The following is a 15,814-nucleotide window of genomic DNA, read 5'->3' on the forward strand; positions in this document are numbered from 1 at the left end:
TTGCAAAAAAAAGGGTATGGAATCATATTACCCCTGACTCGTTCGCCTCCCACTTCTTCCCAAATAACCTAAATACTGCTAGGACACTGTCTGCCCAGGCAGAGGTTGAATTACTACACTCTGAAATCACTCTTGCACTGGATCAGTGCGCTCCCAAGATAGGAAGTAAAACAACAGAAAAACACCATCGGAGAAATGGTATTCGCCTGAATTGAGACAAATGAAAAGGAAATACAAAGTATTAGAACATAAATGGAGACTGACTAAAGAAGCAAACGATAGACTGCTCTTCAAAGGGGAGCAGAAGATCCATCATAATGCTCTTGAAAGCGTTAAAAAACAATACTATGCAAAATGAATAAATGACAATCATAACTCACCTAAGGAGTTGTATAAAATTGTGTAAGAACAATGCAAACCTACCTGTGTGTCCCACACTATGACCCCATCAAGTGACAACTGCGAGACAATTAACAATTTCTTCATTAATAAAATCTCTAAAGTCGACTGCTCTTTCAAAAACCCAGGCCATCTCCGGCAAACTAGATTGGGAAACTTTAGCTCCACACACTGATGCACAGGTTCACTTAAGCACCTTAGCCCCTTTCACCGAAGAGCAGGTTGCAAAAGCCATGACCGAGGTAAAAGCAGGGTCCCCTGCTTGACCCATGTCCCCACTTCATATTTTCTCAACTTGCATCAGTCCTAAGCCCATTTGTCACACAGATTTTTGATAAATCTCTTGATACTGCAGTATTCCCAGACTTATGGGCGGAAACTATTATATTTCCACTACTAAAAAAAGCTGGTACGGCTATCCATAGCCCAGTAACGCACCGACCATTTTCCCAGCTGCCATACTTGTCAAAAGTATTGGAGAAACTGGTCAACAAACAATTGGTTAACTTTCTTGAAACCAATGATCTTTTGGATCCATCCCAGACTGGCTTGGGAGCCTCGAACATTACAGAAGCCACCCTACTTGCAGTATCCTTGGTGGATCAGGGCAAAGCTACCGCTCTGATCCTTTTGGACTTGTCGGCAGCTTTAGATACTATATCACATGATCTTCTGCTGAAAATCCTGCACGAAAAGGGTCTACACTCGAAAGCTCTTCAATGGTTAAACTCCTTCCTCCTCAATAGATCACAAAAAATTCAAATAGACCTTTTTTATTCCAGCTCTAAAAACACTGATTATGGTGTCCCGCAGGGAGCGTTTCTAAGCCAAACTCTCTAAAATGTCTAGGTCTCCTCATTCGCTAAGATCTGCAGGAAATGGGGCTTCAGCATCTGCTCCTATGCAGACGATACACAGCTACTAGTTGCCTTTGAAGGAAAACATGAGGACACCAGAGATAACCTAGTCAACTGCTTCGCAGAAATAGCAACCTGGATAACCGAGCACTGTCTGTAGCTGAATGCTGAGAAATCAAACATACAACACAAAAAGGGCTAGTTTGAAAGTGATATACGCATTTGTCTTTGAATCTGAAGTTTATATGCAGTCTGCCTATTTTGAGAAAATATTTGTTTCCTTGAGTTATATCTCCACAATTTATCTCCTAATATGCTGCACAGTTAAAGAAAATAAAAATAAACTTGCCTATTGTCAAAGCAGGAATGTTGGGAGGGAGTTGGGAATAACACCTTTGCTGTACATTCTGTGGCAGTGAGAGTTGAAAGCTACGGAGGGAAGGGTTGGAAAGGATGCGAAAGCAACACTGGTTTGGGGGAAAGCAATATGGAGGGCGCAGGTGGTGAAAGCATTGGGGAGAAGTACACAGGCACGCTCGAGGGAGGAGGGCAGGGAGGAGCAGTCAGGCAAGAGAGAGAAACACGGAGTGCAGCGGTAGAGATAATCACGAGGGAGATGAGACAAAAACAAATATACTCCTAATGGAGTGCTTCACACAAAATAAAAAAAAGTAGTCCTTAAATAGCAAGCGGTGTAAGCATCGATGCCAACCAGTCGAACCGAATGTAAAGAGGCAATGCTCTAGGGGAGGGACAAACACAAGATTGGATATGAATAAGGAGTAGTCAAATAAATAACAAGGAAAGGCAACCAACGATGAGCAGTGGGCGGGCCCTAAACTCCTCTTTGTTCTCGGTAAGCCACAATATGCCCGCAACAGACAGCGCTTGCTATGCCTTTTATTGTCTGTGCGCATATCTTTGATTTCAGTTTCTTCAAAATGTGCAGAGTCAAAAGACAAGTTTTTTTTAATAAACAAGAAAAGAAAACAAACACCATGGGCAGACAGTTTCTCAGATTGTGGTTGATTAAGTTGAGATTGTGGACTTTGTGGGCCTTTGATAATTTCATGTCTAATTAGCAATTTGTGATTGATAAAAGCGTGAGGATCAGATTTTAGGCAAAACTAATGGAAAAGGCAATTGCAGAGTCAAAAGGAATAATAGAAATCTTAGATATAAAGGGGCACAGGTAGAGTAGAGTGTGAACGGTCTTTGAATTTCTGCAGCTACTGATACTAGCGTCAATGCTCTTAGAAAGGATAACATTTTCCTAATAGGTAGATGCTGACTGAACCTTTATTGCTCTCCTAAACTGTAGTTTTCCCACAGACTAAAATCTTTTCTTTTTCTTACAGGGCTTGCCCCACCCGCACCTCCCCCACCACCACAGGGATATACTTTCAAACCTCCTCCTCGACCAGACTTTGGTACTTCAGGGAGGACAATCAAGCTTCAGGCAAACTTCTTTGAAATGGAAATCCCTAAAATTGATATCTACCATTATGAAATAGATATCAAGCCAGAAAAATGCCCTAGAAGAGTTAACAGGTAAGGCCATGATGTGATGCTCACAGCCATCTTATTGTAATCGCATATTTATTTTCATTTACCAAAACAGTGCACTTGTCCTTGTACTGTTGCTCCGAGTCTCCCAGAACATTTTTCACACAGTCCAAAGTTAACAAATCCTGACTACATCTATGAACGACGGTTTCCTTTTCTTTTAGATGGAAAGTGAAACTTTAATTTTGGAAGGTTTAAAAAACATAAAAAGGAAAAAAGCCAGTGTTGGTCAGTCATTTCTCTGCTCTTACCCTTTTGATCCAAGTTAATTAGATAAGAGCGTGGCCTTACAGTCATCCAGACCTCAAGTAGGCATGCAGAACTCTGCTTCTCAAACAGAATGACTTCTCTGGTCTTATTAGCATGGCTAGATTTGACATCTTGATCCCGATCTTCGTTTGTCTTTTTTTAAAATGTAGAAATGCTGGTTGCCACCTAGTTCATGTTTACTCCTGATGGTAGGTGTTTAGTGAAAAACATCAGATTTCATTTTAAGGGGTACGCTACTTAGTCATTCTCCCTCAAATTGCATAAAAAGGTTATTATATCACATGCAGGTATGTCACATTTTTCATGGGTCTATTTCTTTGGGTTTACCAAAGAAGTGTTTGAGCCATTTAGAACTGATTACCGGCGAGGCTGATTTGCACGCTAAGGCTGCCTGGCTAGTGCAAGTAGAAGAAATCTAGAAGAAATGCCCATCAACTGCTCTTCTTTCCATTTTTATGGTACCTAAATGGTGTAATACAGTGATTATTAACCTGTGGTCCGGGGAGCCATAGGTGTCCACAAAGCCTACTCGGCTTAACATATTAAAGAAGGCGGAGGAGGGTGGGATTGCTAGTGAATCCAGAAAGATTCACGCTGCAAAATGCATAGTTTCTTACCTGTCAGTGTAGATTTGCAGCTTGAAGACTTTCTGGATTCACTAGCAATCCCACCCTCCTCCGCCAGTAAGATGAGACCAGAGGAAGACTATTAAAACAGGAGGAAGACTATTAAAGGAGAAGAAGTAAAAAAAGAAAAAAAAAAGAACCCGAAGATGACGACCAAAGGCGGGAGCTTCCGTAGGAAGCGCGTCGACGTCCCGAAAGGGCACCAAATGGTGGTATGTCGACGCCCACATCGGCCGCGAAGAAAGAGAGAAGAAATACAACAATTCCGGACCCAACCACTAGATGGCGGAGGAATGCAGAGCATGGTGAATCCAGAAAGTCTTCAAGCTGCAAAACTACACCGACAGGTAAACTATACGTTATTTCTGGCAATACATCAGGAACATGAACTCCAGGGCCTGAGATTGGAACTACCATCTAGTCCCTGATCACTCCCAGACTGGTCTGTATGAAACTTTTCTTGTCAACCACAAATTGCACCCTTCTCCAGAAATCTCAAGGTCTCATAAGGATTGGCTAGAATGCCTGCAAATTCATATGAACCTGAACACTTTCTGCAGTTCCTCCACTGGTTCCTCCTCAAAGAAAAATGTGCTCTTTCTGGTTTGTGAAGCCATTGACAACAATCGCCAAACACATCAAAAATATGCACTCCTCCATCATTAACCATTCATTTGTCTTCTAAGTCTCCTAGGAACCAGATTTGCCGGTCATTAGTGCATTGTTCCGAATTAATTGCCCTAGCATCTTTAACGTAAAGCCATTCAAACATATGGTAGAAATATAACTGTTTGAGAGGTGTTGCGTAACTCCCGCCTTCCTTTTTCCATTTAGTCTTTTTTGCAGCTGGCTTGGTCTGTGTAGTCACACTTGGATTAAGGCTGCAGTACAATTGTCCAAAGGAAAGGAATTTTCTATGAAGGAAGCTTCCTTTTCAGGTTGTTTTCTTCAAGATGCATGTTCATAACTAGCCATAGAATTAAGAAGGAGGTTTTCCCTAAGCAATAAGAAATGCTTCAGCGTGGTAGCTTATTTTTTTTTTATTACTGTCAGTTATTTTATGGGCATTTATAAAGCACACATTTCTTAGTTGTGTTGGTTTGTAACATGGACTTCCTGGGATGTGGGTTTCCATGCTGTTCTAGATTTCCTCTCATACCTAGTGACAACCGTTGTGTGCTGTGTTTTGCCCATTGTGTGACGTGAAGTTATATAATTGTATTCAGGTGCAAGAAAGACTATGGGATTAAGTTGTGTAAGTATTCATGTCTTAGTCATAGAGCGGGAATGTCTGATTTAAGTGTGGGTTAGATGTGTTGTTAGAGCTTTGATTGTGGCTAACAAATGTCTTTTGCCCTGCTGTTCTCTGTGAGGTATTGAAGACTGTCGCTCGTTTCATTTTTTCGGCATGTGTGCCATTTTTGGACTGATGAGTACTGCTTACTTTTTTACGTAGATGTTTCCTTAGTTATGGCTTTGGAAGTAAGCAGATGACCTGCCAGCTAGCTTTACATATGCTGCATATGCTGATATAATAGGGCATGCCTCACAGAACACTTAGTTATGTTATGATTTTTGTTTTGTATGCCTGGGGATGTTCATGTCAGCAACCTGATAGACTAGCTTGCCTATCTGAGCTGTGTTGGATATGTGAGGATGTTTTGTCTGTACTCAGTAGGGTCTAGGTGGCAAGTGTTACTCCAGTATTGGAACTTTCATAGATTCCCATAGCTTGTATCATTCCCTGTCATCGGAATGGGAGCTTAGGTAAATAAAAAATACCATAGCAGTAGGTACAAAAGAGAAAGAAAGGCTTAGGCCTCATCTCATTTTGTAGCATATCCACCTCCTTTTGTAAAAGAGAACAAAATAGTACAACAACCAATCAGATTAGCCTCACCCCATAGAACCCTCCTGAGAGAACCTCAGAGCCTCTGATTTTCTACCGCACGTTGTGCAAGGGAGTCTCCACTGAGCTCTGCTCAGATTTCTCTTCAACTTCTGTATTTTCAACTGTTTCTCTTCAGCGTTCTTCAGGATGTCTGACAAGGAGAAAAACAGAAGCCATGTTGCTAGCATCTCAGGCTGTCCTACCTATCATCAAAAATCTCCTGAACGCTTCCATCGCTTCTGGCATCGTCCCTCCTGCCTGGAAACGGGCGATGGTCCGAGCGCTGATAAAGAAGCCAAACCTGGACCCATTGGACTTTGGCAATTATCGTCCTATTTCCCTGCTCCCCTGGGTGAGTAAAATCGTGGAGAAGTATGTCAATCTCCAGCTGGTTAGCTTTCTTGAAGATAACCAGCTGTTAGATACCACTCAGACAGGGTTCAGACCTAAGCACGGAACAGAGTCCGCCCTCCTAATGGTCATCGAGGAGTCCAGGAAAATTCTTGACCAGGGGGGATCAGTGGCAGTGATCCTCCTTGATCTCAGCGCGGCGTTCGACACGGTCAGTCATAACACTCTACTGAACCGTCTTTCGAATGTCGGCATTGTGGACAAGGCCTGGCTCTGGTTAAAATCTTTTCTGAGTAACAGGTCGTTCCAAGTGTTTGACGGACAGACAGTGTCTTCCAGCATGCCCCTGAAGTGTGGAGTCCCCCAGGGCTCCTCTTTAAGCCCCGCGCTTTTTAATATCTACTTGAGGCCACTGGCTGAGGTAGTTCGTCCGTATGGAGTCAAGATCTTATCCTATGCAGACGACACCCTCAACAGCCACTTTCAGGTGGACTAACAAAATGCTTGGAGGAGGTGAAGGCCTGGATGACTCTGTCATCGTTAAAGCTCAATGGTGACAAAACGGAGCTTATACTCCTGGGCCCGGCTGATCCCACCTTCTTCAACTCACTATGGCCCACCTGTCTAGGCCCCCCCCCCCCGGCTCCGAAGGATAACATCAAAAGCCTAGGGGTATGGCTGGACAGGAGTCTTTCACTTAACACCCAGGCCACAAAGCTCTCAGCCATCTGCTTTGGATTGCTCAGGACACTGAAGAAAGTTCTTCCTTTGCTCCCAATGGAGGCAAAGCAGATGGCCGTACAGGGCCTGATACAGTCACGATTAGACTCCAACAACGCCCTCTATTTGGGTGCACCAGAGTACACACTAAAGAGACTACAGCTGGTACAAAACTGCGCTGCCCGCACTCTGCTACAGATCCCAAGCAGACTGCCAGTTAGAGCGGCACTGATCAGCCTGCATTGGCTCCCAGTGCGTAAGAGAGTCACCTTTAAGGCAATGTGTATTGCTCACCAGGCCTTTTGGGACTCGGGACCCCTAATTACTCGTAGTCTAGTAAGCCAGTATCGTCCAGGCAGAGACCTGCGATCTAGCCAGGCTTTTATGGCAACAGTCCCTAGAATCAAAAGGACAAGATCGGGTGGAAGGATGTTTGCCTTCAACGCCGCCAAGATCTGGAACTCCCTCCCTTCTCATTTGAGATCCAACCCTGACCTCGCCTCTTTCCGCAAACAACTAAAAACACACCTGTTCAATTCTCCTCAATAAACTCAGTTCTCCTTCCCTACCGGTCTGCAACCGCACCCACCCTACCAACTGGTTCCTCTAGCGCTTGGACGCCTCAGGGCAGCAATTCGCGCTGTTATAAATTCACTTTCATTCACTTTCTTTCATTCAAAGCCAGTGCTACATGTTCAAAAAAGAGGCTTTATGTGGAGGACAAACATAAGGACTGTATTTATTGTTTGTACCCTGATCACCTTCTCTTCAAAGACCTTGAGAGACCGTGAGGGACGTTTGCTCACCTGGTTGCAAAAGTTAAAGTCACAGAAAGACCCGGTATCGAGTGACAGTGATGATGTCTCCTCTGCAACATCTTCGAGGAGATCTCAAAAAAGGGATAGGTCTTCAACTTCTTCTGACCCCCCCCCTGCCAAAGCCTTACAAAAGACCTCTGATAGGTCTGACAGGCGCAGTCCCATCAAATCTCCTCACCGAGGTGTAAAGGAGAGGGAAGGACTGGTTTCGGAGGCACATTTTATTAAAAAGGCCTTAGGTTTCACCTCCACCTTCTGAGAAGCCAAAACTGTTCAAAAAACCAGCTTCTGTCCTGCCTGAGGGGGAAGCAGACAAGAAAATCCGCCCGTTGACGTCAACAGCATCAGGTACGTCGACGATAAAGAATCAATCCACGTCGATTTCAGCTCCGTCGACGGGCTCGTCGACGAGAGCTTCGTCGTCTCCAGTACCTTCGTCGACGACTACTTCGTCGACGCTGCAACCTAAGATTCCAGTTTCCATGTAGTTGACGGTGATGACTACCTCGACGTCGATGAGTACGAGGATGGTGTCGACGACGTCATCTACAGCTTCAGCATAATACTGACGACGATTCTGTCCACGATCACTCCGTCGTCGACGGTTCCACCGTTGACGATTCAAAGTGTGGCAATTTCAGTAAAAAGATGCCAGATTACACCGAAGATGACTTCTCCTCGTAGAGTGACACCACTACCTCCGGCACTCCTTTTGAAGGAGGAGTTTTCAGATGAAGATGAGGGTCCTTAAGGGAATGCATATAGTCCATCCCAATTACATGTCAAATATCAGGACTCAGACTCTGAGGACTACTATATAGACCAAGGACAATATCGGTCGCAAACTAGGGAGGAACAGTCGCAGCAGAGCATGGTGGCTATGCCGTCTTCAATGATTGCGGATCTGCAATTCATGTTGCTGGATTATAGGAAAAGATTTCCATCTCAATCCTCTGGTCAACAGTCGGTGCAAGTACCTCCACCTCAATCTTCTGCTCCTGTTGCTCCTCTGCTTCCACAAGCTCCGGTTCCGGATCCAGTGGAACCTCAACAAAATGTAGTCACAGTTCATGATGACTCATCGGATGATGACCAGGGCACAATCTCAGTCCCAGATCCAGATAGGGAATGGGAGGACTATATAATTCTGGATCCCGCTTCTCCATCTCCGAATCCTGCGGATTCTCCTCCAGCAGATATAGGGGGCTTTCACAATTTAATGGAAAGAGCATCCAAACGTTTTGATCTTCCCATACCATCAGTACAGTCGGAATGTTTTCTTTACGATTTTAAAGAGCCTTATAAAAGTCTGTCTGTTCTAGCCAAATTGTAGACCATGTCTGGGATGAGGGAATAAAGGTAATGAAATCTCCAGCTACCGTCATGCCTGTTCTTCCTCGACTGGAGAAAATGTACAAAACCCTGAAGGATAGTCCTGCTTGTCTGGTTAGCCAACCGAACTCTGTAATTTCTCAAGCGGCCCAAAGGAAGTCAAAGAATCAGTTGGCGCCCCTTACCACAGCACCGGATAAGGAGGGTAGGCGTCTTGATAATGTGGGTAAGAGGTTCTCTTCTATGTCCAGCCTCCTGGTCAGGGCTGCTAATGCCTTGGCGATTCTGGGACGATATGATTGCCAGATGTGGTGCGACTTATCTCCGTATTTGGACCAGCTACCAGAGGGATCGAAGGCTGATGCAAAGAAAATCCTGGAGGAAGGAGCGCATTCTTCTTCGGAAATTGATTGCGCAATGGACATTGCTACCACTGCTTTTTCGCTCTTTGGCAGGTGCGGCAGTCCTTAGATGGCAAGGCTGGCTTCGGGCCTCCTGGTTTCGCCCGGAAGTCCAAAATAAAATCCTAGATCTGCCGTTCGATGGTGAGATGCTTTTTGGAAAGCATGTGGATGATGCGCTGCAGGAGATAAAAAAGGACACTGAAACAGCGAAGTCCCTTGGGACTTTGCAATACCGCAAAGTACCTTTCCGTGGTGCGAGAGGAAGAGGTTTTTCTTCATACAGAGGTGGATACCAGCAGCAGTGCTATTCCTCCTATTCGCAACAATCTCAGTCTTACAGGCCCCAGTATTCCCAAAAACAGGGCCAATCGTCGTCTTTCTCTCCCCAACCCTCTAGAGGACGACAAGGGCGCCAGGGGAGAGATTCCTCTAAGCACCAATAGCGGCTTCCCAGCTCTGTCTACTGTTCCTTCGCCCCCTGTGACACCAGTGGGGGGGCAGGATATCACAATACCTCCACAACTGGCATCTCATAACATCAGATCGGTGGGTCCTCAATATCATCCGATTAGGCCATACACAGAAGTTTCAACACCAGCCACCATCCAGAGCCCCTCGCACCACCAAATCCAAACATCTGCACCTTCTACGGCAAGAAGCTCACCAACTACTTCTCAAAGGAGCGATAGAGCCGGTACCTCTGTCCCAACGAGGCAAAGGATTCTATTCCGGTTCTTCCTTGTTCGCAAGACCGTAGACAAATGGCACCCAATTTTAGACCTGAGGTAACAACACCTCTCAAACTCTAGTTTCGGATGGTATCCCTACAGGACATTTTGCGGCTTCTCAATCCAGGGGATTACATGGCCACTCTGGATCTTGAGGACGCATACTTCCATGTTCCCATCCACCCGGCCCACAGGAGGTTTTTGCGCTTTACAGTACCCAAGAGCCACTTTTAATTCAAGGTCCTGGCTTTCGGACTCAGATCTGCGCTGCGGATATTTACAAAGGTCTTGGCCCCAGTCGCAGCGTCTCTCAGAAAACAATCGCTAGAGGTTTTTCCTTATCTAGACGACTGGTTTGTGAAAGCTCCTTCTTCTCAGGCAGCTTCAAAAGCAGTCGAAAGCTGTACTCAACTTTTCAGTCATCTGAGACTTCAACTCAACAAGGACAAGTCAGTTCTCTGTCCTTTCAGGTCGGCCAAGTTTCTGGGGGCTATTCTGGACACTGCTTGTTGCAAAGCTTTTCCATCAGAAGAAAGACAGCAAAGACTGATCACCTCTGCCCGTCATTTGCAACCAAGACGGTCTCTGTCTGTTCGCCTATACAAATCTCTTCTAGGATCAATCTCATCTTGCATTCCCTTAATTCTGCATTGCAGACTTCGTATGCTCCCGCTCCAAGAGCAATTGGATTTACAGTGGTGCCAAGCAGAAGGCTCTTTCAACGACAAAGTAATCATCACTCCTCTTATGAAACAGGCAGCCAGATGGTGGATGGTCAAAGACAATATCTCAAAGGGTCTCACCTTCACAGTCACTCCAGCTCCGTTCATACTTACCACAGACGCCTCTCTGGAAGGCTGGGGGGCGGTCTTGCAAGACCTTCAAGTGATCGTCTGCTGGCGGCCCAAACAACGTCTTCTCCCCATCAACCTACTGGAGCTAAAAGCGATTCGGCTAGCTTTACAGGCTTTCCTTCCGAGGATTCGGAAATCCACCATCCTGGTCCGTACAGACAACACGACGGCCATGCATTACGTGAACAAGCAGGGTGGAACAAGGTCTCCTCTGCTGTCCAAAGAAGCACAAGAGATTTGGGAGTGGATTATCCGTCACCAAATTTCACTTTCGGCGGAACATCTTCCGGGTGCCCTCAACAAAACAGCGGAAACGCTAAGTTGTCTCAAATCTGAGCCACGAGTGGGAATTGGATCAGCGCACTCTGGGGAGAGTTTTCAATCTTTGGGGCAGACCCTCCATAGACCTGTTTGCCACTCCAGAGAACAGGAAATGCCAGTTCTACACAAGCAGGGAACCCCATCAGGGATCATTGGATAATGCTCTTTCGATGGCCTGGTCAGGCGCCTTTGTTTATGCCTTTCCTCCAGTTCCGCTAATCCCACGACTACTCAGGAAGCTCAAAGCAGAACCCTGCAGAATGATTCTAGTGGCACCGGCGTGGCCCCGCCAGTTTTGGTTTACAGAGCTTCTCCTGCTCTCCCAGGATCATCCAATTCACCTGCGTCCAATTCCTTCTCTATTGACGATGTCCCAGGGCCAAGTGGTACATCCGGAGCCGAGCTCTCTGCAGTTGACTGCGTGGCTTCTGAGCACAGAGAATTTCAGGGCTTGAATATCGCTCAAGAACGTAGAGCGGTGCTAGCTCAGGCCCGCGCACCAAGTACGAATAAGACCTATCGTTCAAAATGGAAACGTTTCTGCCTATGGTGCTGCCAACAGAACATTCATCCTTTTTCTTCTGCTCCTCATCAGATTTTGCTATACATTTTGTCTCTGGCCAAGTCAGGTCTCGCGCATTCTTCTATCAAGGTTCACCTGGCTGCGATCTCTAGGTTCAGACGAACATCTTCAGGCCCTTCTCTTTGGTCTGCGAGAATCGTGAAACAATTTTTAAAAGGACTTTTTAGGGTTTTCCCTCCAGTTAGACCTCCCCCACCCATGTGGCAGCTCAACTTGGTCCTTGCTCAACTCATGAGGCCTCCGTTTGAGCCAATTCATAGGGCGGATCTTAAATTTCTCTCATGGAAGGTGGCTCTCCTCCTCGCTTTAACATCAGCCAGGAGGGTTGGTGAACTTCAGGCTCTCACTATTAAGGATCCGTTCTTGCAGTTCAAAAAAGACACTCCTGAGGACAAATCCAAAATTCATCCCGAAGGTTCCTTCGGATTTTCATTTGAATGAACCAGTCATTTTGAAGTCTTTTTTTCCCTAGACCGACAACTCCAGCGGAGAGGTCTCTTCATTCTCTGGATGTTCAAAGGTGTTTAAAATTTTATATCCAACGCACCAAGCACTTAAGGAAATCTACTCTTTGTCGCCTTCAGTGCGCCACGCAAAGGTTTTCCCCTTTCAAAACAAGGGGTTGCACGATGGATTGCCAGCGCGATCCACTACTGTCACCAAGCGGCTGGTAAGCCCCTAGAAGGGCGGGTCCGGGCGCACTTGACAAGATCACTTTCATCTTCAGCTGCTCTGTTCGCTGGAGTGTCAATCAAAGACATTTGCAGGGCAGCTACATGGAGCAGTGCCCATACCTTCACGACACATTACTGCTTGGAATCTTCCACGCGGAGGGATGCTGCTGTGGGACAGGCTGTTCTAAGGAATCTTTCAGTGAGCGGTGAGCTTTCCCTTCAAACCCTCCTTCCTGTTATTGATTCGCACATTTTGTATCTGATGATGTTTACTGACTGGTGCTTGGTAATGTTTATTTCTCATGCTGATATACATGCAAGGTGAAACAATGTATTATTACACAAAATGTGCCTCCTTATTTCCTAACTGCTAGCTATTCTGATACAAGCTATGGGAATCTATGAAAGTTCCAATACTGGAGTAAGAAAACAAGTTACTTACCTGTAACTTGGGTTCTCCAGTATTGGTAACTTTCATAGATTCCCATGCGCCCACCCTCCTCCCCTGGGAAAGCTCAGCCTAGCATATTCTGTTATATTGTTCCACAACGGCTACAAAAATCTGAGGCTCTGAGGTACTCTCAGGAGGGTTCTATGGGGTGAGGCTAATCTGATAGGTTGTTGTACTATTTTGGTCTATTTTACCAAAAGAGGTGGATATGCTACAAAATGAGATGAGGCCTAAGCCTTTCTTTCTCTTTTGTACCTACTGCTATGGTATTTTTTATTTACCCAGGCTCCCAAACCGACGACGGCGAATGATACAAGCTATGGGAATCTGTGAAAGTTACCAATACTGGAGAACCAAAGTTACAGGTAAGTAACTTGTTTTCTTCTTGGAAGTAATGCATAAGTCACTTATATGTGCTATTATGATGCGATTATGTTTTCGATAGTCTGCATCTGGCAAACAAGGGGGCTTCTTTCAGAATGGGTTGTTTTACCAACTCCGTGATCCTAATAGCTCAGATTGGGGAGCTCCAGCGGAAAAGGGCAAATTTACATATTCTCCCTATGTCACAGACTCGTCATCACAACCATCCATCCATACACTCATTCATTGGTGGGGCCCATAATATCAACACGCACTGGTCTCACTCGAATCTGTACACAGGAGGAAAAGCGCTGGACATGTGGGTACCTTATTACCTTGCAGGAGTACATTTCTTTACATTATATACATCTGCACCTATAGAATCCTGACCTTAACATCAAGGCACTCCACCACTTGGTCGATGGACCAATTAGTTGAACTGGTTGATGGTGATTTAGAACCAGCTAAAACACAATGAAAGCCTAGGAAAACATTTGATTTTAGGCACTACAGAATATAACATAATTAGGCTTAGTTCAAGAATAAAATTGAACCTTTGGAAAATAAGCATAGCCTTAGAAATACATTTTATAGTTGCCAAATATCAAACGTTGGCGACCCTCTGATCACACAGAGGATTATTCAAAGTCTCTGCTACAATCTCCGGGATAAAACTGTCCAACCCACAGCAATAATCAAACCATCAGATGAAATAACTTCCCAAAAATCAAAGAAACCAAAGGTAAACCATGGAAATCTTCATCAGCTCTACGTAGACCCAACACCTTGGAAGATCAGCCCAGTGAACCCCCCCCCCTCTTACTTCAGATCAACATGCAACAATTTAGGGGTAGAAACTGTTCCGATTGGCCAGTCCGGGTCAACTTGCAATTTCTCAAAAGTTTCCCATGATCAACTGGTTTTCCATGAGACTTGGCATAGCAAAGCGCAAAATGTATTTTATCCCTTCGGTTCACAGGTGAAAGTTCCGAAGTAATAACAAGCAAGCATCCTTGTACAGGTCTTCCATTGACCCCTTTGTGGTTCACACCGTTCATCACTTGGCAACCCTCCATGCTCCTATCCTTGACAAGGAACACGATGGTACAGGGGCTGAGGTCACTTGGAGATCTCTAGAGCCATCCAATTCTGCGCAGAAGTCACCACTCTCAGATGGCGGCTTCACAGGAGTTCCATCTTAAGTACTGCGGCCTTGCAGGCCCGAATGCCAACTTAAACAAAAACAGACATAACAGTAATTAAAAAATAGAAATGAAGATTCTAATGTTTAATCCCACTCTAATCCCAATGTATATTACTATTTTCCTAGCTTGTAGCAACATTTAAAGCAATAATACTCCCCATTCTGCACTACAGAACGCACAAACCATCACAAAGGCAACATAAATCATGCAATTCTCTATTTCACCACAATCTAAAGTTAGTTTGCGTACCACAGTTAATGATTTCTGCCATGCAATTAGCATTTTAGTCCCATGTGTTTCTTGTGTTTATCAAGGTGTAAGGGTTGGTTAATAATATCTCACTTCAAACTAATTAGTACGAGTTCATTTTTAGAATGATTACGTAATTAATTTCATGCAAAATAGAGGAGGTTTACAAAATGTTGTTTTACCTGCTCCATCAGGGGCTACGCCTCGGTTTTACCGGTGACCTTTAACCCATCTTGGACCTGATGTAAAGAAACCTATTAATGACGTACAGATGTGTACTATGTTCCTTAATTGTGCCTTGTGAAAATTATGTAATTGGAACCGTTAATTAGGCTCCTCCTATTTTGAAGGTCAGTCATAGCAACAATCTCGGATCCACTTCCCGGACAGAAATCTGAAGAACTGCTGAAAATTTGAAAGTGCGTGCGGTCCTTCGCTATGACCTACTCTAGTAGGACACCTGCTTCTCACCCTGAGCATCTTCTGATGAGTTTTTCTACACAATATATACATTCTCGATTGTGGTGTCTCTTTTTCCGAGCTCAAATGTAGAGAGGGCCACTCACTGCAGAAGGTAAAGTTACTTGCCTGTTAAAACGGGACTTCAGTGTAGACTGCGTCTTAAGACTAAGTCCGCATATTGTAGATACTGCCCCTGCTCGAGGTCGAACCCCACACGCGCCTGTTCAAATGTGATGAAGATGGTGTTCGTGTACAAATCTGCCAGGACGAGGCATCCGCCCTCCCTCCAAGCCTGGAAGGACAAATTCTCAACCATTTTACGCACTAGGGCCAATTGCCAGATGTCTGTTTGGATTGAAAGAATCACCTAGTATCAAGTGCCATTGATGCTCTGTCTAAATCAAGAATTCCGTCTAACCGCGCCTCATATAGGCTGTGGTGTAATGATCTGCTATTCATCTATGCCAATGAAAGTGTTCTGAGTCTCTGCATGTAGGCTGCAATATTCTGAGATTTATGACTTTAATGAAGGTGCCTTTAAAGCTTGTGTGTGGGCAGTGAAGTGTTAGTTCACAATGGCGTAGGGTATTGGGGTGAATGGGGAAGATTACTAACTTAGTCGCCTGTTCCAAGAAGAAATTGACAACGAAAATATGGATCTAGCTGAGGCAGGTGAGGATGAATAGGAGC

The 15,814-nt window shown here is 45.0% G+C and overlaps 1 protein-coding gene across 4 annotated transcripts in view; it reads left to right on the plus strand.

Annotated features, from left to right (window-relative positions):
* AGO2 (argonaute RISC catalytic component 2) overlaps positions 1-15,814 on the plus strand; it is a 524,350-nt gene that overhangs the window by 72,421 nt on the left and 436,115 nt on the right. For all 4 annotated transcript variants that reach the window (XM_085604853.1, XM_085604855.1, XM_085604857.1 and 1 more), the window contains exon 2: positions 2,615-2,807. In XM_085604853.1, the coding sequence (XP_085460979.1) occupies positions 2,615-2,807 (193 nt within the window). The remainder of the gene's footprint in view (positions 1-2,614; positions 2,808-15,814) is intronic.

Source organism: Triturus cristatus, chromosome 5_1 (genome assembly GCF_964204655.1).
Source record: "Triturus cristatus chromosome 5_1, aTriCri1.1, whole genome shotgun sequence".
NCBI classification, from domain to species: domain Eukaryota; kingdom Metazoa; phylum Chordata; class Amphibia; order Caudata; family Salamandridae; genus Triturus; species Triturus cristatus.